General features: G+C 40.4%; 2 protein-coding genes across 5 annotated transcripts in view; one reads left to right on the top strand and one right to left on the bottom strand.

Moving 5' to 3' along the window:
• The first annotated feature begins 68 nt into the window (after window positions 1-68).
• Window positions 69-24,918, top strand: LGALS8 (galectin 8). Of its 4 annotated transcripts, none has more exons than XM_062490137.1 (11): window positions 69-171; window positions 1,961-2,170; window positions 6,038-6,126; window positions 6,720-6,930; window positions 7,601-7,717; window positions 9,366-9,422; window positions 9,501-9,527; window positions 10,902-10,990; window positions 13,323-13,488; window positions 13,945-14,079; window positions 24,708-24,918. In XM_062490137.1, the coding sequence occupies exons 2-11, from the start codon at window positions 2,057-2,059 to the stop codon at window positions 24,771-24,773; spliced, it is 1,071 nt and encodes a 356-aa protein (XP_062346121.1). In that variant the 5' UTR covers window positions 69-171; window positions 1,961-2,056; the 3' UTR covers window positions 24,774-24,918. The 4 variants fall into 4 exon arrangements, with proteins under 4 accessions (XP_062346121.1, XP_062346122.1, XP_062346124.1 ...); XM_062490138.1 differs by lacking the exon at window positions 24,708-24,918 and adding an exon at window positions 16,006-16,198; XM_062490140.1 differs by lacking the exon at window positions 9,366-9,422.
• Window positions 16,238-24,939, bottom strand: part of HEATR1 (HEAT repeat containing 1) — a 33,681-nt gene continuing 24,979 nt past the window's right edge. Inside the window, exons 31-44 of the mRNA XM_062490135.1 lie at window positions 24,547-24,713; window positions 23,912-23,958; window positions 23,122-23,245; window positions 22,171-22,311; window positions 21,667-21,956; window positions 20,764-20,914; window positions 20,110-20,268; window positions 19,295-19,429; window positions 18,940-19,044; window positions 18,678-18,846; window positions 18,042-18,196; window positions 17,599-17,757; window positions 16,830-16,938; window positions 16,238-16,450 (exon numbers count right to left, since the gene is read on the bottom strand). Coding sequence (XP_062346119.1) covers window positions 16,362-16,450; window positions 16,830-16,938; window positions 17,599-17,757; window positions 18,042-18,196; window positions 18,678-18,846; window positions 18,940-19,044; window positions 19,295-19,429; window positions 20,110-20,268; window positions 20,764-20,914; window positions 21,667-21,956; window positions 22,171-22,311; window positions 23,122-23,245; window positions 23,912-23,958; window positions 24,547-24,713 — 2,000 coding nt within the window. The 3' untranslated portion in view covers window positions 16,238-16,361. The remainder of the gene's footprint in view (window positions 16,451-16,829; window positions 16,939-17,598; window positions 17,758-18,041; window positions 18,197-18,677; window positions 18,847-18,939; window positions 19,045-19,294; window positions 19,430-20,109; window positions 20,269-20,763; window positions 20,915-21,666; window positions 21,957-22,170; window positions 22,312-23,121; window positions 23,246-23,911; window positions 23,959-24,546; window positions 24,714-24,939) is intronic.

Here is a 24,939-nt window from a genome sequence, read left to right as displayed (position 1 = left end):
GCGCGCCAGGGCCGGCAGGCTGCGCCGGGCGCGCGCCACGCCCCCCGCGCGAGCGGCGCCGCGGTGACGTCACCGCGGTGAGGGCCGGGAGCGGCGGCGATGGCGGCAGCGCTGGGCGGGCGGGTCCCGCGGGTGTGCAGGAGCTGCTGATCGCCGCGGTGCGTCCTGCAGGTAAGAGACGGAGCGGAGAGTGCAGGGACACGCTCCCTGCCCGCCCCTGTGCGTGTCGGGCAGAGGGGCTGCTTCGGTTCGCTGTAAGGCTGAAGTGGCCGAGGTGGCTTGGTCCTGTGTCCTTCCAGTGTTCGGGAGTGTTGGGTTCATAGCAGGGGACGGGGGGACACCTCCGATGTGTTGTACTTTAATTGCTTGCGGATACCCAGGAAGCATCTCGGTAATTCTCTTAGCACAAGCCTTGTTCTCACTGGTGCAAAATCTCGCTTTAATTGTAAGGACTGGCCGGAGTTACCTCATGAAGGTAACTCGTAAAGGACACATTTTCTCTGTGTCACGGTGGGAAGCTGCTTATCGGCGTCTATGGTTTTCCTGTTTGTGGGAGGTATTTCGTGCCCCTTGCAGTCAGTGTGTGAGATGCCGGGGCAGCCTGTGTATTTCCGTTCTCAAAGCATAGTTAGGGAGCCTTAACTTGCCGTGTTGCCGATCTGGTGTCTCACATACCCTGGTAGTGGTTCTTCTGACAGAAGGATACGGGAGAGCTTTGCAGTTGCATATCCTGGTTTTGACAAACAGAGCCTGAATTGCAGCTTTCCTTCGTTATGGCGACCTTGTCAATAAAATACTAATAGGCAAACAAGAAAACCCTGAACTCATCACTTTGTCATAGTGCCACCTGCTCTGCCAAGATCCTGTGCCAGGATCCTCTCCTAGCAGGATCTAGATTGCTGTTGCATGTGCAGGAAGTTCAGATACCAGGGTTGGGTTGTAGGTTTCATTTTCTTGGGGTCTGCTGTTGGAGTGTACAACGGTAAAGGCAAAATTATTGTTCGATTTGGTCTTAATTTTCTCCTTTTAAAAATGAAATCAGTAAAATTTGCCTGCACAGGCAAAAGTGTATTTATGGTAGTATCCCTTGAGAAGGTCAAAGGGCAAAATAGTTGTGTAATGTTGTATTATGTTCTCTGAATTGTGTTCTAGATACTGGTCTTAAGTGCATGAGTTAATACTCATCTGGTCTAAATCTCCAACAAGATTAGCCAGATGTTGCAAAATGGAGGCCACAAACCTTGGGGTTTTGGTTTTGTGTTGGAGTTTTTTCTATTTTCTTTTTTTCTTCATTTGTTTGGATCGGTTTTTTCTTCATAACATTGCTTCCTGTTGACACTCAGTGTGGCTAGAGCCCTCACCTTTGACTTTTTCCCTGTCTACTTGTCATTATCACAGAGCTTACATGCTACCTTGTTTCTCCAGAATATGCCAGAAATAATACTTAGTAGTTTTAAAATTTGGCCCTGAGTTTTGGTCACTTTGTTAAAGGATTTACTAAAGAATTTGCAGTGTGGCTGAGTATGGTCACAGGCTTTACTTCTTATTAATGTTGTGCATTTAATTATAGTTTTACAAACACCTGTAATTACTTGTGGACTTGAGGGATTGTATGTATTGGAGGAAGAAATATAAAACACCCTCTGTTTGCCTTCTTTGTCTTTGCCTAGTATTTCTTAACTTTATGTAGGATAAGGGTGGAAAAGGCAAAGTCACCCACTAAGGCTTGTCTGCCATGGGAAATCTGGGGATAGCAGGCTGCTGCTGACATTGTTTACCAGAGTAGCATCTCAGTGCTTTAAGCAAGCCTTTTAATTTCATATTTCAAAACTCCAGTAGATTTACTGGAAAGATGTTTGCATAATTTCTTGTTGCTATTTATAGTTGTAACTTGGAGGGTTTCACTCCATGTTGCATCACCTGTTTTCCCTTTACTTAAAATATTTGTTTTTTTTCAAAGGGATCCCTCCTTTGGTGGTGCCTGATCAGTGAGTTCTTTACATACACTCCAGCAGTGGCCACGCAGAACTGACAAACTTCAGCTGGAGGAGAGAAGATGACATCCTTAGGTGCACCAGAAAAGGAAATGCATAAACTGACCTTGGATACACCACAGAAAGAAATACATGAATTGCCCTTGGATACATCACAGCAGAAAATCAGTAACCCGGTAACTCCTCTGTCATGTCAGCCATGTCTCCCTTGGGAAATGGGACTTTGCTGTTTTATGTCAGTAGTGTTGTTCTGCGCAGTGAGGGATGCTGCTGAGAGCTCTGCATCACACGGGTATTTGGGGGAGAATGTCACAGGTGACATGAAGAGATGATGGTGTTTAGAAATCGTACTGTAAACAGATGGACAGGACTTCCAAACGAGGACAGGCTTTCTGTCAGCCTTGGAGGACAATCCTGTTTTATGTACAGCTTACGTAGGTATCTAGCAATTTTGCAGAATGTGCTGGAAAGTAAGATAAGAAGTGTTACCACTTCTTATTCTCTGTAAACATGGGTGGTGCCTGGCAGCTCTCCTGAAATGTTTATTTTGTGGTGCCTTCAGTGTGTGTAGCTTCAGTCTGAACAACTAAACTTGGATTGTTTTTCATAGTTCATATCTTAATTCATAATAAATCCTGTTTTCCATGGAAGACTTGAGCTGACATGATTCAGTACTTGCAAACACTGGATTTGGCAGAATTTTGTTTGCCTAGCTCAGAGTCTGGAAACTTTCTCTGAAAAATTCTAGCATTCTCGTGGTCTGTGACAGCAGCCTGACTTTGGCTTACCCTAAACGAGTGACCTGAAGCTCTGTCTTCCATTGTGTCTTAAAAAAGGTATTTCATTTGGACCTGCAGGAGATAGTATTTTTACCCTTTTGTGCTAGACCACTTTAAAATCTGTAAGGTATTTATGGGGAATGTACAGTAACACAGACCTGCACAGGACTTCTTTATCTATTGCAGCTTGTACTGTCACACTCTTGGGCCCTCAGTGAATCTGATTGTTTATTCCCAGTGTATGTTCACTGCTTGCAAAGTGAGTAGAATTAGGGATGGGGGGGAGGGAATAGTTTCAACCTCCTTCATGAGAACCTAGCTGGAAGAGGAAGGAAAGCTCTATGATTAACTAGAAGGTGGAAGGACTGGAGTGCAAAAGGAAAGGGAGGCTGGAAGTTAGTAGATTGAGATCTTGGTGGGAAAGGAGATGTGAAGAGAAGGATTAGGAGATGTTTAGGACAAATGAGTGGTGTCGGAGAGAGACTAACAGTCCAGCAAAATTGGATGGCTGCAAGGGGGCTCATCAGTATGGTGGGTGAAAAGACTTAGCAGGAGAATTCAACTAGGGCTTAGGGGTCAAGAACCTCTTGTGGAAAAAAGAATGAGTATTTGGGATGGGAATATGGAGGCAGAGTTGGGAAAGATTGTGCTGATGACTTTGGGGCAGCCTCCAGACAAGGCAGTGAGCAACCTGCTCCATGTGGCCTTGCTTTGTGCAAAGCATTTTGTTAGAGAGACCAGAGGTTTCTTTCGACCTCAGCCCTTCTGTGGCAGGGCAGGCTATGAAAATGCCATTGCTTCAGTACATTGTTCCATTAGCAGCAAAACTTCATAGCTTTATTACAGGTTTGAGTTCTGAGATGTATTTCTTCATTACCGTACTGTTCTCAAGCTTGCAGAAAATCAGCTTTCCTCCTTGATGCCCTTTACTCCACCCATTTAACAAGAAATTATGTCATGTCCCATATGGTGGGGCTGCTGTCTGGTATCCAGCATGCTGGATAAAAGCTTTTATATCACAGTCCTTTCCTCAAAGTCCTTTCCTTTGCCTTAAGACCATAATTTCTCCTCTTGTTTTATGAAAATTTTCTTTTAATTTTCTTTTAGGAAGAACATAATCTTTGAGACCTCTCCAACTCAGTTGACATTGACCAGTTGGCTTTAGAGCTGAGTTTTGGAGGTCTGGAAGAAAGACAGGATGATAGTAGATCATGTCATATGACAAATACTGTTTTTAATAAATGAGGAAAAAGAAGTAGAAGAGCATCTTGAGACATGAGGAAATTACAGGCACATTCTGTGATGACAAAGTCTCATTAAGTCTGTGGTATTGTGCACAGAAAATGCGCTGTTGTGGTCTTGTAGGTTCCACATCTGAGCTTCTGAAGAGTTGATGGGACCTTTTCTTTTAAATAAATGCATCCTTTTGAATATAAAGAAGAGCTTTTGCCACAGTTGCTTTTCAGGAGCATTGAACTTTGCTTCACTAAAGTGGTCAAGTCCCATTATCCCTGACCTATGTGTGCTTCTTTGGTTTGTCTTTGGAGACTGAACTGGTAACTTATTACTTTATTGCAATAGAGCTACTGCCCCTCAGGAGCAGAGTGTAAAAATGAGAACAATCGAGATACACTTTTTTTTTTAGTTATTGTTCTTATTGTTTGAATAAAAATTATCTTCTGGTGTGCAGCTTGTGTTTTAAGGAACCAAGTGATTGCCAGTAAGCAAAGGGATTTCACTTTTCTTTCACTTTTTAATGCCACATTTTGGTCCTATTCTACTGCACCTACTAAAGCCAATAAAAATGAGACTTAACCTGACAGTTTGCTTGGGAAGCAAGTACTGGTTTTTTTTTCCTTATGCAGAAGATGACTCTGAATTAGGTTTTATGCAGTGAGAGAGTAGCTGAGAAGGAAAGTGGAGTGGGCAGAAAAGAATGTGTGTCTCCTGGTAGAAATGATCAGCACTCTGGATTTAGGCAATTTCTGTTCTCATTCCTTTTTTCTCACAGATTAACAAAAATATATGTCAGTAAACATATATCCTTTTCATATCTGCCTATTTCATGCAATGATCTATGTATTTTAAAAATAAAAATCTCAACTTGTTGTTTTGTGGTCCAATATCCCATTCAAGAGTAGTAATTCCAATGTGTTTGTTATTTTTGTTGTTAAATTACTGGAATTCTTGTTTGCAATTGATGTTTCATTTCAAAGGCACCCTAAAATCTTACAACTACCAAAACCAACTTTGGCAAAATTTCTTGTCAGTTAACCAGAGTAAAAGCAACATTTTCTACCATTTCTTTCCTTTTTCAATCTGAAGCACCTCACACATGTGATGAGATGTAGACTTAATGCTTTGCTTTCAGATCAGGCACCTGGGAACTTCTGCAGTTTAATGTTAAGGTGCTTCCCATCCCTTCCTGAGATGCTGGATGGTCAGGGTAGGGCTTCTGTGCATGTCTGAGGGAGCTGTGCTGGGGTGTTTGGGGCTTTTATCCTAGCTGACATATCCCTCCCTATGGCTTAACAGCTCTCACCATGCTGCTATTTCAGTTCTGTGTAACATCCATATGTTACCTTCTCCAGCTATTGATAAGGAACAAAATATAGGAAGAAAAGATGGTGAAACTTTGAGCCAGAATGCATACTGTATACACCATAAAATCCAAGACTCCTGAACAGGGCTGTTTCACTGCTTTCAGAACTTTGCAGTTCTTAGTTTATTAGGATGAGGTATTTTACTGTGTTTGTGTAGGCTTTACTAAGAAGACACTCTGTGACATAGTCTCTTCCTATAATTTTTTTGCCTAATGGAGCAAGAACAAGCAAAAAGGCAGCTCCTGTAGGCCTGAAGTCAGGGGAGTTGTGGAAGTTGCCTCCTGGTACCAACAAGGGGCTGATACTAGTCAGCCCTTGGGAATGATCTAATTTGAAGTGAATTCTCTTTATGCTCTATGAACAGTGAGGCAATAAAATATTACGACTCTTCATTTGAGAGCTAAGAAGGGAGGATGGAAAATTTAGTTTTAATTTTATCTGAAAATCTTGGTTTTCATAGGGGAAAACATGCCAAGTTTTCTGTTCCTGTTGTGGTTTCTTTTATATTGAAAGCTAGTTGTGTTTCTTTTAATGGTGTAAAGCATCATATACTTAAGAATTAGAATACTGATTTTTAAACTATTTTGGGTTTTTTTTGCCTCCATCACAAAATGGTATTAGAATATATTTTTTCTTCTTGTTTTGTTCTTCCCTTTTTTAGATGATTCCATATGTTGGGACAATACACGATGGCCTTGTTCCTGGAGAGAAGATTGTGATACATGGGTCTGTTCCTGATGATGCAGACAGGTAGAGGCTGTGTTGTCATGTTTTGCAGTGTCACCATGTAAGCAAGAATGTAATGGCTGAAATGTGTCCAGGGGTCCTACTTAGGATGGCACACAAAGGCTTGATCTAAATCCTTGTGATAGCATCAGATTGAATGCAGACTTAAAGGGTAATCTGAGACTAAGAAAATTGAGAACTGAATATGTTGTGTGTAGGAATTAACTTAATCTGGGATAAGGAGTATGGACTAATGCATGTGCCCAATAAGTTTGTTCTGTTCCCTGACATTATCCAAGATTCATTTGATGTATTATGCTGAAGGTGATGGTAGGGAAGGTGGTGAACACAGTAAGTGAAGAGTTTACATGATATGAATTATGACCATTAAATAAATGTAAACGTTTATATTCACTGCAGTAGATCACGAGAGAACCTTTCACAGCTATGTAGGAGGAGAGGAGGACAAAGATTTGTTTGGGGACTTTTTCTTATCCAGTGACATTCATTGTGTCTGCCTGTTCTGGGGCTCAACAGTAAAATACAAATGTACCGAGCCTTTAGGTGAGTTCCTGAGAGACTGAGCTGAATGTGGTTTGTCTTATTTTTATGGTTAGGTTCCAGGTGGATTTACAGTGTGGCAGCAGCATAAAGCCTCGAGCTGATGTGGCGTTCCATTTCAACCCCCGCTTCAGAAGGTCTGGCTGCATTGTTTGCAACACACTGGACAGGGAGAAGTGGGGCTGGGAGGAGGTCACTTATGACATGCCCTTTAAAAAAGGAGAGTCGTTTGAGATTGTCATCATGATTTTAAAGGATAAATTCCAGGTGAGTCTGGGTTGATTCTTCATCTGCAGCCATTGTCAGGCCAATAAAGTAGAGGTAGTTTGTATAATTGAAATAAATGTTGGAAGTCTAGGTGTCTCTGTTACCTAGGTACAGTCTAACTGCAGAAAAGTTTAGAGCTTTTCTTTAAAGAGATGCTAATTAAATCAGATCTTTAATTTTGTATTGCTTCCCTCCAAATTGGATGACTAGGCAAGGAACTTCCTGTCATAGTTAATGGCTACTCCACCCTTCCCTCTGTATGTGCAAAGGGCTGATCTCGGGATAGACTTATTCTATGACTAGTGTAGGACAGTCCTTTTGGAGGGGACATGTGAGGTGTATTTGTCTTGCTCTGTTAGACTGCAACAATATGTTCTTATTACATTGATAGTACTACATGGGTAAATGATCAAGTGTTAGAAAAACAAAGGTTTGAAATGCAAATTTTAGTGTAGGCAAATTAATCTCCCTCATAGTGACGGAGAGACTGAATCATGGATGAGCTTAACTTAGCTGATCTGATACTTCTAGGACAGTCCTAGAAGTGTTTTGTACCTAATTGTGTCTGTGTAAACCAGTGTAAACCAGAGATCTGTGCATACAAGTTGATACATGGCTGGTGTAATGTACGTTTAATGCAGTTTTTCTGTTTTCTTTCCCGTCTCTTTAGGTGACTGTAAACAAAAAGCACTTGCTGCTCTACAACCACAGAATTAGCCTTGAAAAAATAGGTACTCTTGGAATATATGGCAAAGTGAAGATCAAAACCATAGAGTTTGTTTCTCAGGTAAATTGTATAGATAGCTGACGTGTTTATTTCCTCTGTCCTGCTAAACTGCATAGTGGGATTTGGTAAAAATGAGGGAATAAGAAGCAGCTACACAGTCCAACGTTAGTAAGGAGATCTTGGTTTCCCCACATTTCAGCATTTGACTTTCACGAGGATTTATGTCTTCCTGTTTTAGACTTGCAGTTAGGGGCAAAAAAGTGACAAAAGTTTATGGCTTACAAAGTTGACAGGACAGATGGTATAAGAATTGATTGGATACTTAGTCTAGGGGTGGATTAGACTTTCCAAATATTGCAGGGGCTCCAGAATGAACTCTTGAGTATTCATTGCTTCTAAGTGACAAGTTTAGCCATGGCTGTAACTTTTTGCCTGGCTTTGAAATGCTAAGGTCAGACACAGCTGGAGCTCCTGGTGCACATTGCCCTGTTTTTCCTGCTTAACTGGTTGAGTTGTAGAATGAAGTCAGAAGTGTACATCTGTGGGGATGAGAAGAGGTATTCTTTCTCAGACTTTGTAGCTTGACTTTCACGTGGACCAAATTGCACTGAATCCAAAGTGAAGGCTGTGCTGTGCCTCCTCTCAGCTGCCTGCTGTGCTGCTCATAGTAAACTAACAGGGAGATTTTCCCTTTGCAGGAGGAGAGATTCTTTTGTTCTGGAAGAGTTAGACTTTTAGAACAGAAATTGAAGGTCTCTTCGGTGCAATTGTCACTACATTGTGGGCAAAGCTTTTGCCTCTTGCTACCAAATATCAGGTCAGCAGACTAATAATTGTTTTGGTAGGAGGCCAAGCTGAACATAATGAAGGCTAAGCTTTAAACATAGGTCTGCTATGTTTAAAGATCATTCGCAAAGCTGGTAAACAGATTTTCATGGTTCCATTGCTTGGCCTTGGGCATGTTGCCAGAATAATATTCCTGCAAAGCTGTCTGCATCCTGATCTTGGAGGACTCCAAGAAGAGCTTGAGGTCAAGCAGGTGCTGTAAGTTGGTTTCTAACCCAAGCACAAAACATACACTTGGTTTAATCTGTGGTTGCTGATGCTGTATGCTTTGTGGAAGGAAGGAATGGAGAAAGGCAATTCTTTCCTTTTAGTCTTGGCTTCTAATACACTTTTCTAAGGAGGAAGTTGGAGGATTGTATTGAACCAAACAACCTGAAGACACAATCTTCTAGGGCTAAGCTGGAACTCTCTCTGCCATGGCCATGTTGCTCATCTGTCCTTCCCATGAGAAGGGACAAAGATGTAGAGTACTGCTTAGAATCCCAAGAAGCCTGCTGTGTGGACTTGCCATACTGGTATTTCTACCCCAGTGAGGAATACTCTGTGCGTATCCTGAGATCCTGAGGGCTTGACAGTGCTCTGACTTATATAAAGATTCAAATTGTAGTGAGGTGATCTTCAGAAATCGTAATTTGGCTTCAGCAGTTGATCTTCAGAACTTTTCTGTAGTTTGTAGGGACTTCTGTATTTTATATAGGGTTAGGTTTGTAGGGGTTTCTATCTTTTTCATTGACATAGCCCTAGATTTCCATCTTAACAGTTCACCATTCAAAGCATAATGATCTTTACATCGTTCTAAACCAACTTTATGCTAAAGTTATATGATGGTAGCAGTGACACCTCAATATCTCTTTTTCTGCAGTCTTTACAAGGCTCTCAGCCATCGTCTCTAGGAGTAACAAAGATAAGCACAGAAAATGTACGTATGTTTGTACAAGGTTGAATGAATCTCCTTGTTGTCTGATAAGCTAGATAATGTTCTTTTCTTCTCTTGCAGGGGGAAATGCCAAATGGTTCACAACTGGTAAGTGTTTCCTGTAGATTTGTTGCAAATATAGAATAAAAAAGTAAAAATTACTTCAGTTATTCATGAAAAGACACGCATAAAAGACAAGAAGAAAGGAATTCACAGTCAGCTGGAGAAAGATTATCAGTGAGGTTTTGTAGAAGGTATTCCTCTTCTCTGCAGCTAGTACATGAGACTATTGTTAAATCTTAGAAAACCCGAAAGATAAACACAGCATCCACAACCATAAACAAAGAAAGGTGAAGTATCTGAAGTTTTAAAGGACCAAGTCATATTTTTTTTTCAAATAGGCATACTTTGTTTTCTCTGCCTTAGGGAACACCTGCAAAGCCAAAGTATTTTGCAGTCATGTTATGTTAACATGTGTGGAACCTGTCTGCTACATCTTCCTCTTGCTGACAGAAGCCTGTGTACACTTTAGGTAGCTGGATGCAAGCATTGCACCTTAGGGGTGCAACTTGCACCCAGCCAGCCTGGAGTGTAGATGGAGTGAGTGCTCATCTTTTTGCAAAAACCTGTGCAGGTGGACTGTATCTACACTGGAACAAGGACCACACTCAAAGGGATTGAAAAGGGATTGAAGCCATGAATATATGCAAATAGAATTTGTGGAGAAGGTGAAATTGCAGTGAGTGCCATAATTTTAGATGCTTTGTCAAGTGACAAAGCATCTTGCCACTCTGCCTTCTTCAGTCTTATTTTCAAAACCAAGTAACATGCAGTATTGTAATTTGAAAGTGGTGGACTTCAGAAAAAACATAAAAGTGGAGTGCTTTCCCTTCTTTTTCCTGGTAAAAATAACTTGTAACACAATGCAAAAATAAGACGAGTAAAATGCTTGCACTGTCGATCATGACAAACTGCTGCCAGGAGGATAGAACATTTAGTGACTACTTCCAGTACTCATGATCATGAGACAACAATACACCTTAGCATGAGTCTTACTCTTTAAAGCAAAACTTACACTTCCAGAGATGAGAAGTCAGGTATAAGTCTGAAAAATTATTTGATAGGAATTTAAACTATTACAGCGAGTTTCATGCTTGCTTTTTTCTTGTTTCTTTTCTTTCCCCTTCTTTCCCTCCTTCCACCATTAGTAGTGGCAGAAGTAGTTGTAAATAATGTTTGTTTTGAACCCAAGGTGGTAGTCTAAATTTAAACCCAAAATACTCACGTATTTATCTCAGTATAAGTTTTCCCCTATAGAATTAGGATCCTGCAATATGGTGGTAGGAATAACTTTAGCTGTAAGTGCAGATTTGCAATTGTAGGCTAGAATTTCTTCCTGCCATAGTAAAACTCAGCTTGTATTAAAAAAATTGTGAAAAAAGTAAGTCACAGTCAAAATTTTTACGGGGGGTGTACTTCCAGGGTGTTCCTTATGTTGGGAAACTTGGTACTGCACTTCATCCAGGATGCACAATTGCCATTCAAGGAGAAGTGAATAAAAACGCAAAGAGGTATGTGTTACTGATTTTTGTTTTTCTGTTATTTAACTGAGGTGCTCTTGAGAATGAGTAGGCTTTTCCATTGCCTCTGTACATCCTTACTTACATGCAACTTTGCATCTGGAATCATCTGAAACTACAGTGCAGTTTCCTCAGGAACCAGCAGGATTACCGCTTCAAAGAGGACTTTAAAAAGCAGCTCTTTTGTGAAAAGTGAAGGTAAAACCCGAGTGTCTTACCTACTAAATCTGTGTCATTCACAAATTTGTGTGTTCAGGGCTTTCCATTGTGCAGGAAATAAAATGCAAATGTACTGCACAGAGAGCTTTTATTCTAAAGAGATCCAAGAGTAAGGATCTGGCAGTAATAGGTGAGACGAGTTGCTGGTGTGCTCAAATGCTGCATGTTATAATATTTCTCTGACAAACGTGCTTGTTATAAGCATGCAGGTGCCTAACTGACAGTAACTGAGTGATGAAAGTGATGAACTGAGTGATTAAAGAAGGATGGAGCACCCCTCCTAAGAGAAAAGGCCAAGAGAACTGGGATTGTTCAGCCTGGGGAAAAAAAAGTGCTTCAAAGAGACCTGATCGTGGCTTTGCAGTACATGAAGGGTGCCTGTAAGAATCATGGAGAGAGACTATTTAGAAGAGCATGTAGTGACAGACAAGGGAGAATGGCTTCCAACTGAGAGAGTAGGTTTAGGTTAGATACGAGGAAGGAATTCATTACTGTGAGGGTAGTGAGGCATATGCAACAGGGTTCCCAGAGAAATTGTGGATGCCTCATGTCTGGCAGTGTTCAAGGCCAGGTTGGATGGGGACCTGTGCAACCAAGTCTGATGAAGAGCATCCCTGCTTATGGCAGGGGTGTTGGAACGAGATGAGCTTTAAGGTCCCTCCCAACCCAGGTCATTCTGTGAAAGCTGATAGGGGAGCATTAATTTTGATAGTAAATTCGGAACAAAGGTTTGCAAGGAGCACATTTTCCAAACGTGAAATGAAGCTTGGGGAGTGGGGGGAGCACAGCACAGTCAGAATGGAGCTGAGCAAATGTCTGTGCTTCAGCATGCCCTTTACTTGAAGGGTGGTTCTGGCTCTGCAAAAACGTGCCTAAAAATGAAGCAATTAATGAGAAATGAAAGTGATGAGAAGCATGTTTTCACACTGTGTGTGTACTGCACTCCTGCTTCCTCAGGGCACGGTTTTTCCCTGCAGTTGAACAGCATTCAGAGTTCATACTGGAATCCAAGGTCTGGAATCCTTATCCACAAAGTTTGGATGGACTTCAGATTAAATAGGATAATTAATACTTAGAGAGTAGCGTTTCTTTTCCTTCTTTTGGCTTGAAAAGTTTATTAGCACTTTTCAAGTGCTGAATGTGCTCAGATGCATATAAGCATGAAGAGGCTTTTGGTTGTTAAAGCATGCCTATTGTCTGCTTTTTATGTTTATGCTTTTAAACCTATATATTTATATGAAATTTATCAGTTACTTCATGTCTTTTGTTTAGTTCACACAGCTGTAGATGTTTCTTTTTCTTGGTGTAAAAGAGAACATCACAGCGTGGAAGTGTTGCAATATTTCTTTCCTGGACTGAGTAATTCTCAAAAGAGGGCAACAATCTGACAACTGGAGCTAATTTGGGTACGGAGGGAATATTTCTTTCTTCAAATGCAGTAAGGTCTTTGCCCCAGGTTGACGCATTCATCTGAATTTGAATGACTGTTCCCTCTTATCACCTTTCTTCAGAGCTCCCTTTTACTAACCCCATTTGGTGGGCATTTGAGAGGAGATGGCAGAGCATTCGCTCAGCCTGGGCAGAGCTTTGATGCCTACAAAAGAATATTCTGTATGCATGGAATCCCAGCAGTTGTAAATGCATGGAAAGAATCCTTGAACTTTTCCTTAGAGTCCAACCAGTTTGTTAGCAGAAAGAATATTATGTCTGTACGTAAAACAAAGCCTCTCACTCTGCATTGCCGGAGTGGAAGAGGTGGGGGAGCAGGCAGGTCTGTGTGTTCCTCTGAGAATGCTGCTTCCTAGTGCAGTAGGGGAGCAGCTCTTGTGTCAATAGCTTCTTGCTGAGACATGTGCAGAAAGCTGTGAGTGATGAAGTGGATCTAGCAGGGTCATGTCCTACCTTTGCTGCCTCCAGCAAAGGTTTCTGTGCAGAGAGCACAAGTGCATGCTTGGCTGCCTGCGTGCTTGGTTCTTCAGATGAATCACAGCCCTGGCTCCTAAACAGTCTTGAGCATTGGCTAAGGACTTGGTAAATGGCATTGACTGCTGCTGTCAGGTCTGTAAACCCTTGGTCCAGTAAACTTTAAAAAAATATCTTCCAGCTTTGCTATAAACCTGAGACCAAGTGGATCAAAGGACATTGCTTTACATCTGAATCCCCGAATGAAAAACAAAGTTTTTGTAAGAAACTCCTACCTTCACGACAGCTGGGGAGAAGAAGAAAAGGAAGTTGATAGGTTCCCTTTCAGTCCAGGGATGTACTTTGAGGTAAGTTCACCTGAGAGAGTATCAAACTGAAAAATCTGCCAAACGGATTAACACTGATGCTTAAATGTCCTATTACTAATACAGATTTAAATAAAACTGCTATTCCTGCATTTCATGTCTTGAAAATACTTAGGATTAAATGGAACCATAGAGATTAGAGATTTGTCTTTATTTAGTAACAGTTTTAAGTAGTTGCAAAAATGCAACCTGTGCTAAGAGCAAATCTAAATTAAATTGAGTTGGGCATGATGATCCTTATGGGTCCCTTGCAATTTAAGTTATTCTATGATTCTGTGAATTTTAGTGATGCCGCATTTTTGTTTTTAAATGTTGCTTTTGCATGAAACATTCTCTGTTAACAGAAACTCATCTTGCCAAGTCTATGCTAGGTCATCAGATTTTTTTTCACATCCTACCTGAGCTTAAATCCTAACTGTTTCTCTTCTTCCTTTTCAGCTGCTTATTTTCTGTGATGCCTACCAGTTCAAAGTTGCTATTAATGGTGTTCACACTCTGGAGTACAAGCATCGTTTTAAACAACTTGAAAAGATCAACATGGTGGAAGTCACGGGAGATGTTCACTTGTTGGATGTGAGGAGCGGTAGTTCTTTTCAACAGTACTAAAATAATTTAACCTCTTCTAATGACAGTGCCTCCTTGTCAAGTACAAATAAGTGCTGACTTGTGCTGAGCCTGCCTTTAATCTATCTAGGCTTTTGCATTTGCCTCTCTGAGTTAGGCAAGTATCAGAAATGCTAACTGCAAATTTAAATCCTTCTCTAGTTTACAGTTCCCTGGCAAGCCAAGTCAGCGTTTGCTCAGATAAATCTCCTACATTATGGAACCTAGCAATATGAAAATGCTGCATCATATTGTATCTAACAATTGCACTCTGTATGTTTAAGTTAAACTACTATTTGGCATTCCGTGATATGATCCATTCAATATTGTGAAGTACAAATGAAACCGGAATAAGATCCAAAGATACAGTTAACCACCTCCAAAGGGATATTTATAATTTATTTATGAGAGAACTATGGATTATAATTCTCTGTATCTTAATTTATGTTAGCACCTATAACCTTTACAGTGAGGCTGGATTAAGCAAACAGTTGACCCCTTACTTCTGGCAAAGGGCAAGGAGTTTGATCTTACCTCTTAGCCTGCTGCTGCAATAGCACTTTCTCTGACACCTATGGTTATGTCACCTCCTGCTTATAAGGACCCAAAATCTCTAGCTTTTAGTTTTCCAGAGTCAAACACGGGAAAGTGATTTAGCTGGTTTCAATTACATAAACTTCTGAGAGCTTGTTTCATCTGAAGTGGCTCCTAACTGGCTTAAGAATCCTTAGCGTCTGAAGAGGATATTTGTGCGTTTCATTTTTAAAATATGTCTGAATCCAGGTAGTCCAGGTAGGATTTCATCTGAAATGGCACTTGACTGCTCAGTAGTGGACTAGAGAATGAATGTTTTTCAGTCATGTATTAAAATACCATCTATATGAAATTAAACTGTCCCTATTCAGTTTTCCATACAAATGTCAGTCTTTTTATATTCTTTTTAAAAATAAGTTACTACTAGTTGTCAATATATGCCTGAAGGATCCCTGTGTATTTTAAGACTGCTAAAACTGAAGCAGTTTCAGTAATAAGATGTACACTAAAGCCTTTAAAAGGCCAGATTATAAAAAGCATCAATAAAAGCATAGGTGAAAGCATTCAAGTTCACTTTTTTCCAAGTGTAGCTAAGTAGCTATGATCCCTTTTTGGTTTACTATCTTGCTTTGTTTTGTTATTGTCTTATCAGTATCTCCAAGTTGGCACAGTGACCCTGACTGGAGAACCATTTCCACGTCAAGGCATTAGTGATCCACAAGAGCAGTTAACCTGAACAGGCACTGGGGCTGGGCTGTGGCTGTGTTGGGGTGACCTTCAGGACAGTGCTGTGCTGTGCTGTACATATCCCTTTGCAGGATAAACTCATTGGAACAGAGGAGCTGGTAGGCAGCTGCTCCTGGCACTAACAAACAGCACTTGTGTGTCCTTGCCTTTAGCTAAGAGTTCAACAGATGCTCTAATGGGAATGTCCTATTTGACAGCAGACCCATTTAATAGTTTTAAAAAAATCCTGTAAGAGCTTGATGTGGTAATCTTTCCACATCTGGGATCTATATGTCATGCTGCACCCTAGGCAGAGGCTCAGTCCCAGCACCCAATGGGACGTAAGATTATTCTCTGTATAGTGTCAGTTCTATCCTATTCCATTTTAAACACTATTTACAGAGTCTGAGTGCCTTTCTTAGTACCAGTGTAATGAACCAGCACCTCGTGGTGCAAAACAAGTAGTAATTTTTTGGGTAACCTCATTATCATAGCAAACAATTTATTCTTGAACTTCAGCTAATTAGTAGCAGTTACTAAAGACTGTAAAACAGACTTAGTTCCTACATGAATCAATAGTTTCTTGGAACTTCTTTTTCAGTGTCTTCAGTGGGTATACTTTTTACTTCCCTACAGATGACAGAAAAAAAACAAGATTCTCAGGATTGCAGTGCATTGGTCCAGTGAGGACCGTGCTTGGAGCACGACAGCCCCTCCACTGGGACAGTAACTGTATATCCCAAGCACAGTGGAATTCAGTGAGTCTCAGATGTTGTCACTCAGGATTTGTTCATAGTCTGCATCCTGTTAAGAACACTTAAGGAAAAGTCATAATAGAAGTCCCCAGTCCATCCAGAAATGATAAAGCTAGATTCTTAAAATATTTTATTAAAAAGTTAAAATCTTATCTCTGATAAAAATTGTTGCCTATAACACCTGGATGTTTGAAAGTAATGCAATTCAGACAAAATTTGAAAATGAAGGGCATAAACTTAGAAGTAGCTTTGGAGTGGTTCTCCCAAAATGACTTCCAGTTGTTGAATTGTCTTCTGACACTGCTGTTCAACTTCTTCACATTCATCTAGAAAAAGAAATTAAGCAGGAATTGAGCAGTGACTACAAGTCTACCCAAGGAAGGCTTCATCATTCATCAAGGCTAGAACCATCCCCAGACATGATATATGAAATTATTATTCAGAAATATTTTGTCACAGAACGAGGCAAGCTCTTTCTACTAACACTGATCTAAAACTTGCACACGGGGAGATGTGCACAGGCTACAAAACACGGAAGAAACCACTGTAATTTAACTGAACTTCAGGAGTGTGTTTGACATAATCCATTTTAGTTTGCATTTTGCACAGTATACAAATTAATAAGATTTACAGCAGTTATAACAATGAGCCTATCTGAATCTTTGAAATAAGTCACCCTTCACTAATGCCAGTTTAGAAAATTACCTTCCATAAGCTCAGCTAAGAATGGAATAGATTCTGGTAGCAGGACCAGGTAGTTCTCCTTCAGTTTTTGCGCAACTTCTATCAAAGCAAGCAGGGCGGCAAATCGGACCTAAAGCAAAACAATTACATAAGGAAACAAATATTACAGTATAGTTCCCTGTTTCCCATTCGTTATAAGGTTATAATCTTTCATTTTGGAAGGGAACTACTTTTGAGCTAATTTAAATATTAACATCTGGGTTCACATAATGGCAAATGAAAAACAGGTTGCAAGAAGCAGGTAATGTTGCTGGAAACTATTTGATACAATGGACTTTAACTTCCTGTCACAATGCCACTTCCACTGTATCAGGGCTTCGCTCAGCACTATGAAAAAACAAGTACATTCCCTTGATGTCTATAACCTGTCAATTGGAGAGTCTTGACAGAACTCTATGACAGGTCTGAAAGCTGATTAACTGTCTTCCAGTTACCCCTCTAAAGTGCCCCTGTCTTCATACACAATTATCTCTTATTCCAACTGATACCAAATCTTCAAAAAGCCCAAACCCCACAGTATGAAAGACATGGACTATTGACAGCTTACAGCGAGAGGAGAAGAGCATGTTGCACCCATCTCTACAACTTGGGAGTACTGTGGTACAGCACCAGTATTTTAATTTAGGCTGGTATTTCAGCAATGACTTGGATTAATTCACTTCTGATTTTGGGGGCACTTTTCCCATTTTCTAGCACAACAAAACCAGTTCAAATTCTGATAGCTCCCAACCTTAGGAGAATTGTGCCTTGTCTTCAGCAGGATCTGGTAGTTCAGTGGTTTCCAAAGAGAATCATCTGCCATTGCCACTGAAAACTGAGCTATGCAGGGTATCAGATGTGCTGTCACTCTTTCCTGGAACTTCTCATCTCCTCCAAGCACATTTTCTAGCTGTGGAAGTAAAACAGATCCAGGCTCAGATAAACCCACCCAAAAACACTTCTCGCTTTGGCTTTCAGGTACTCAAAAATTTAAGTCAAAGCTCATCAGTAGGAGTCTACTGGCCTGCAAGAGCTCAATAACATGCATTAACATTATAGAATGAAGACATTTAAACAAAGGATAAAAAACATCAGTAATTCAGACCCTTAGGCAAAGAAATCAATACTGTCTGTGGCCCAAAGGTAATGAAAAAAAAAATCAGATATGAATTCTTCTTATGGACTTGTCAATACCTGATTGACCAGAGGCTGCATCAAGGTTTCTGCTCTTTCTTTGCTCAGGAACTTCTGGGTGTCAAACAGGAAGAGCTTGTGCAGACAGTCCATGGTGAACTGCAACAGTAGACAGCTCTTTTCTATGTTATTGTCAGAGTCAAAGAAAGCTTCATCTACACACCAACCAAGGAGAAAAAAAAGAATATCATCAACAGAATGAAAATACAAAACTTCCCCCTGCAGGACGGGCAAATAGTTTCCCATAGAAAAAAATAACACCTATTTTTGCCCAAGAAAGCACAGTAGTCTGAATACATCATGTAGCATGTGAGAGAAGTCAATGAATGAGGAAGAAAAAAGTAAAAAAGATAAACAAGTCTCCTTTCTACACAATTTCATACTCAGGGAACTCACTGGGACATAGAAAATATTCATGTTGTCTCAACCTTGTAATAACAGCCCTATGTCCAAGGATGAAAAATGTCCTTTAGTTCCCTCAGAGAAAGATTTCTCATTTACCAGAGGAAGTAGAAAGAGGGAAATTAATTATGTGTACTGTGAAATAAATCCTGTAAGATGAAAATTTCCACAATTAAAATTAACCTCTCAGCAATCAAGACTAAGCCCCTCTGTAGCCAGCAACTGACAACTTACCAGTTTTAGAAATGTTGACCTGGTTCAGTGTCTCAGCAAACGGCTTCACTAAATGACCAGCAAAGAGGGTGAAGAGACCCTTGAGCTTGTCTGCAATGCAGTGTGCTATTCGGTGGAATGTCAGCAGCCTGTCTCTTAGGGGAGCCTCTGTTTTGGACCAATCAAAGAGCTGAAAGGGAAAGGCAGATTAGCCGTTTCCTGTGTCTGTGCACTGGAAAACAAAAACGTGCTGGTGCAGATGAATTACATTTAGATTTCCTACCTTGAAGAAGAGGGGCCTGAAAGAAGCTTCGGAAAGTTTCATAACCATACTGATTAGACAGTCAATAATGTAAGCCTCTATCTTACCAACTTCCTCTAAATCATCCTAGAAAAATCAGAAAACATAATTCTAAGTTTGAAATGTAAGAATTTTAGCTTTCAAACCATTTTAATTTTGTCCATTTCAGACTAAATACTTAACTACCATGTTTTCTACCATAAAACCAATTTGGAGTATCTGATACCCAGAATTTCAGAGCATGTATACAATGGAATCTACTAATCTTTTTTCAAACAAGTGATAGAATTGGCATGTAGAGAGGTGCAGCTGCTGCTCATCCTCCCAGTCAAGCTACCTCAGCATGCTCTGTTCGGAAGTCCAAGACTTTAATGAAAAATGCTGTCAGTTCAGGCTGATGGGAGATCAGGTGGTCCTTCTCCATACCAGCAATGTGCTCCTTCAAAATGTTCATAAGGGGACCCAGACAGTTCTGCCAAAACAAAAGCAAAGCAATGCAAAGGCAACTCTGCTACTGACAGTAACTGAGAAACATTAACTAGACAACTGGATTTATATACTTCATGCATTTACTCATTGAAATATTGTTGATAAAACAAATAAGGTTTTCCCCTGTACTTTTGGGGGCTTAAGTTACTAGGATTGCTGAAAAGCATTTTATCTACCCTCTGCCATACTGGAGAGAATTCCAACTCATGTTCCTAGCACATAAATGAAGACCTTTACGGATTCAACCCTGAATGGGATGATCTCCCATGAATTCATCAACTGACACACAAAGGACATTAAACTGCTGGATCTCTTCCAGATCTACCTTTCCTGAATCACTGCAGAAGTGCAGAAAACCCCAGAGATTATAATATAAAGACTATGGTAGATTTGGCTGGGATGCAGTTAATTTTGTTCAGAGCAGCTCACATGGTGCTGTGTTTTAGATCTGTGACCAAAACAATGCTGGTTACACAGCGGTGTTTTAGCTATTGCTGAACAGTGCTTGTGAGACTCCCTTTGTTTCTCACTCTGCTGCCACAGTGAGCAGGCTGGTGGTGGCCAAGGTGCTGGGAGGGAACACAGCTGAACCAAATTTTGGCCTGCTTGTTTCTTTTTTTCTTCTTCTTTATCAAAGTACTAAAGGATGAAAAAACCCCTTACCTTGCGGGTATGCAGAACTTCACTGTAACACTTGGTAACTGCAGGCAGGAGTATTCGGGGGGCCAGCTTTGTCGCTAGGATGGTTTTCAGTGTTGATACACGGACAGTTATCTGGGAAGAAGGACCAAACTTGGCCACAATCTTTTCCAAGTGGACAACCTGTGAGGAATTCCAACAGAAGTTAGGCCTACTTAGCAACTTAAGAACTTATTTTATAGTAGTTGTGTACTGCAAATGTCGGACAGGAATTCTGCTGTTTGCACCACTTGGAACACCTTACATTAAGCTGTCTTGTGTACAAAGCTTCACTGTCTTTGGAAGATGAACACTGAAAAAAATGCTCATGTCAGCAGCTGTGGGTTAAAATGACTCCAAGAGTGTTGGATACACATTTGAGGAGACTGTGGATATTACAGGATGATCTTTAGTGATTAATCTCCCTTTTCAAAGAGGAGGAGAAGGAGATGCTCTTAGGTTCTGTATCTGAGTTACCTGCATAAGAAAGTAAGTAGAAGAGTAGTAGGATATGAGCTTTCACACAGTTGGTACACACTCCTAGTTCAGTTTCAGAGAAAAAAAGTAACCTCTACAGCTTCTGGGATCTGGGCAGGTCCTGTCCCCCTTTTACACACCTGTAGGAATCACAGAGCTCACCTGCAACAAGCACTCCAAAAGGTAAGGACTAAGGAAGTGTGGCAGTGTTTCTGCAACCTTGAGCAGAGCAGTGATGGCACTCAGCAGGTAAATCTCATTGGAGACCAGCTCCTTCTTACTTTTTAAAGTCTTCAAGAGTGCCGGCATCAGCCTGTGAATAACCAAATACAAACAGAGAAAGGTGAAATAAGTGACCATTTGGAGCTATGTTTCCAATCAAATAAATCCATCTGTTAAGCCAGCAGGGATGATTTTCACAACAATTTTTGCATGCATATTTGAGAAAACTCAGTATTGTGGGCTCATGGCGCATTTTCTTTTGAAGCTAATGAAAGATAGTAGATTTAGAATCACAGAATGGTTTGGTCAGAAGAAATATTTAAAGATTATCTATATCAACACCTTTCACTCTATCAGGTTACTCAAAGCCCTGTCTAGTTTAAAAATTTAATGACCTTAAGAGACTTAGATTTGTAAAGAAATGAAACAGTCTTTCAAGGAACAAGTTAGATACTTGGATTCTTCTTGAACAGGGAGAATAAATAGCATGAAGGGTTTTTGTCTGTACTCATTCTCATATTTTTAAATGCAATCTGTTCAGGAAAAATACAGACTAGGGTCTGATTTTTCTAAGTCCATAAAGGTTGCCTATCTAGTGACAGCAGCAGACTCCATAAGGAATTCTACTGTGCATTATAAAAGTCTTGCAATTTTCCCCACTAGTTTCTTAGTTCTATGACTACAAAGCACCTTCAAGCAGTAGAAACGATTTTAATCTCGTCTACATAAAACACACACAGGGGCAGACTGCCATCTGGCCTTCATCAGCATTCCTTCAGTAATGCATTTTGGTACTACCAATTCCTGCTGCAGTTGGTTCTGTTAAGAAGAACCCAACAGTACCTTGGAAGCTGAGGTATTGCTTGGGCTTTCAGTGTACAAGTGACCTCAGCTATACAGAGCAAAGCGCTTCCCATCACATTTTTTTCCTCCTTCTCTGAAGAAATGAGATCAATGGCGGTTTTCAGAACAGGCACAAATGGCGCTGGATTTTCTGTGCCAAAACCTTTGCAGAGCAGCTTGAGGCTGAACAAAGCAGTCTGCCTGTTGATGGCTTGCTCCTCCTCTTCCTCCTTTCTTCTACACTTGACAATGGCAATGAGCTCAGGAACCAGCTCTAAGAGCTGCAGGATCTGAGAGGACAGGAGAACACACACATCAGACATTCAGTTTGAAACTCAGGACCTGCAAGGCAGCTGTGGGTAGGTAGCCTTTGTGTCACTGCTCAAGAGCCTTTGCCAGGGTTGGCACTGGTACCTGGCATCTTTACACAGGGCTAAGCACTTGCACATCAATCTCTCTTTGGGTAATTTGCTAAAGGAACTAGGTTTAACTCTTTTGCCTCACCTGGCTCTTCTGCCACTTGGTGCGCTGCTGCACCTTGTTGTTCAGGAGGTCCATGGCCTTGCGTCTCACTGAGGGCAGCTGATTCATCATCAGCCCCCCAATTACAGGGATGAAGGTTTCTGTTGGCAGTAAGGCATTGACCTACAAGAAAACAAACAAAACAGCACCATAAAAGCTTTTGCATTCATTGTGATATGGCAGCCTCCTGGTAAGACCCTCATCAACTTTGCTCATGGGTTTCAGAATCAAAGAAAAGTGGACAACCCCCCAGTGCTGCATCTGAGGCATGCAAAACAACAAAGCAGGTTCCAGCTAGTCTGTGTTCACTGGCTGCTAAGCAGCCATTATCCACTAGCTCTGGTATTTCCTCAGCAAGTCCTTTTGTCTGCTCCCATGAGCTATCCTTCTTTATTCAAAGTAATTCTGCCTATGCCCTCTGCATGTACATCGTGAAAACTGGAATATGTTTTACAGGTAAAAAAAAATCCCAAGCTGTCAAAATATGTATGTTCTGACTTATGCAACAAGATAGCCACTCAAATTCTACTCACATATTGCTAATCAGAAAAAATAGTAAGATGAAAAGTGTAAGGATTTAATTTCATGTAGAAATACGCAACATAATTAGTTAAGTAATTTTATGAGTTAACAGTGAGAAATGCTGCCAAGAGCCATTTTTCTCCACCAGACATAGTGACATGACTGCTTACAGCCAGTAGACTACTCAACCAAAGGAAACAAGCATTCTTGATTTTTGATCCGCTTGTTCTAAGAAGCTGTCAGCTGTAGTTATTCAAGTTGTTAGCTGAATTCAAACACTGATGTACCAGCTACAGTCCATCCAATGAAATACAGTACTAATGCAACAAGAAACCCTATGAAGTTTATAATAATATTAACAAGCAAAAGCAGCCATGTCCCACTGCTAACATGGGGGCTAGTGAGACATACTTTATCCAGCATATCATAGCACTTGCTAAGCAGAACCCTCCAAAATTTGGCCGTTGGCTTGTCCACATTTCCTTCCACTGAAGATGCCACAGTGTTTATATAGTGAAGAACTTCTTCTAACAGCCTAGAGAGAAAGGAAGTAACTTTCAGTAACAAGGAGACTAAAGAAGTCCATTGTTATCACTGGAAATCATAAAATCTCACAAGACAACAAAAATACAAGGAAATGAAACAGAAACATTTTAAAATGAGCATTCATAGAACACAGCATTTAAAATAAATCTTATACCCTTTTTCTCTTGGAACAAACGTAGAAGTTAGGCCTCTGCAAAAGAAACCCTCAATTTCATATCACTGGCTTTTACAGCACAATGGCTACAACTGTGATCTTTGATTACTGGTACTTACACCTATACAGAGGTACCTGTGAACCATGATTATTTTTTTTTTCCTACTAATGAACCAATATATTTTGCTAAAAATCTGGAATTCCTTTAGTGATTCAGACATGAATAGCATGACAGTTATGGCCAAGCATGTAAATATGTCAAAAATACAGAAAAATAGTGGATATTGGGTAGAGCAACCTTTCAGAAATAAAAACCTCCACATTCTTTTAAAAGAAAAAAACAAACCAAAATCAAGTAACTTGCACATAATAAATACTGCTTGTTGCAGAGGACATTAAAAAAGTATGATTAGAGTAAAAGATATTCTAATGGCACTACACTTAAAGATATTCCTGGGTTACAGTAAAAGCTGAAAATAGTAGGGCATATTTAAAGCATACCTCTGTTCCAACTCCTGCAGCTCTTCTGTTCCTTCATATTCAACTATCTGGTTTAAAAAGCAAGAATGAAAATATGAAACTTAACTCCCCTCATGAAACAAAATGCCAGAATACACATTTTTTTTAAAATCAAGTGTCCACTAACAGGGTAATTATGAGTCCCTACATTTGTACTTAAGCCGTCGTTCTAGAAGGAAATCTGAGAACTTTGGGCAATGCAGTCACATTAGCAAATACCTTTCATGCTGGTGGATAATTTTCAGCTTAAAAACTGGGACTACCAGCTAGAGTCATAGCCTGAAATTAATAATATTTTGTCTTTTCAATTAACACCATGAATCCCACACTGAATTTGGAGTTACACAGGCGGTGAGTGAAATCCCAAGCTCCATAAAGCCAATGGAACACACTGGGACCAGAAAAAATGGAGTATGTCTGGAAAAGCCTTATTAAAATACAAATAACATAACCAAGAAGTTTCAAAACTGTGTCAATAAAGGTGTCAGCAGGACACACTGGATAGTGCGACCCCTCTGAATATAAAGACACATTAAAAAAGTAAATTACACCTCAGCTATTACAATATGGCACAGTCACTTACTGTGATCAGTCTAGAGGCAAACTGCCATTATTACCTTTTTCACAAAACTCTGAGAGGACAGAAGTTGTGACATGAAGGAGACTGACAAGAATTTGAAATGCCGGAGCTGTTTGTCAGAGTGAGACTCCACATTAAAGAGCTGCCCATCCTGATTTTTTGGCTTTGTCTTACATGTTCTTAACTTTTTTGTCCCAGGATCATCTGTTGAAGACATGGACAAAAAAAATTTGCATCCGAGAATACAAGATACTTCATTTCTGATCACAGAAACAAAGTAAAATTACAGTTGTTCAAAGCTCCATCCAGCCTGGCCTTGAACACTGCCAGGGATGGGGCATCCACCACCTCTCTGGGACACCTATTCCAGAGCCTCACCACTCTCAGAGTAAAAAGTTTCTTCCTTATATCTAGTCTTAATCTGTCCTCT

This window comes from Cinclus cinclus, chromosome 3 (assembly GCF_963662255.1).
Source record: "Cinclus cinclus chromosome 3, bCinCin1.1, whole genome shotgun sequence".
Classification (NCBI taxonomy): Eukaryota; Metazoa; Chordata; class Aves; order Passeriformes; family Cinclidae; genus Cinclus; species Cinclus cinclus.
The sequence above is the reverse complement of the archived record's forward strand: the minus strand, read 5'-3'. Positions and strand labels throughout refer to the sequence as shown.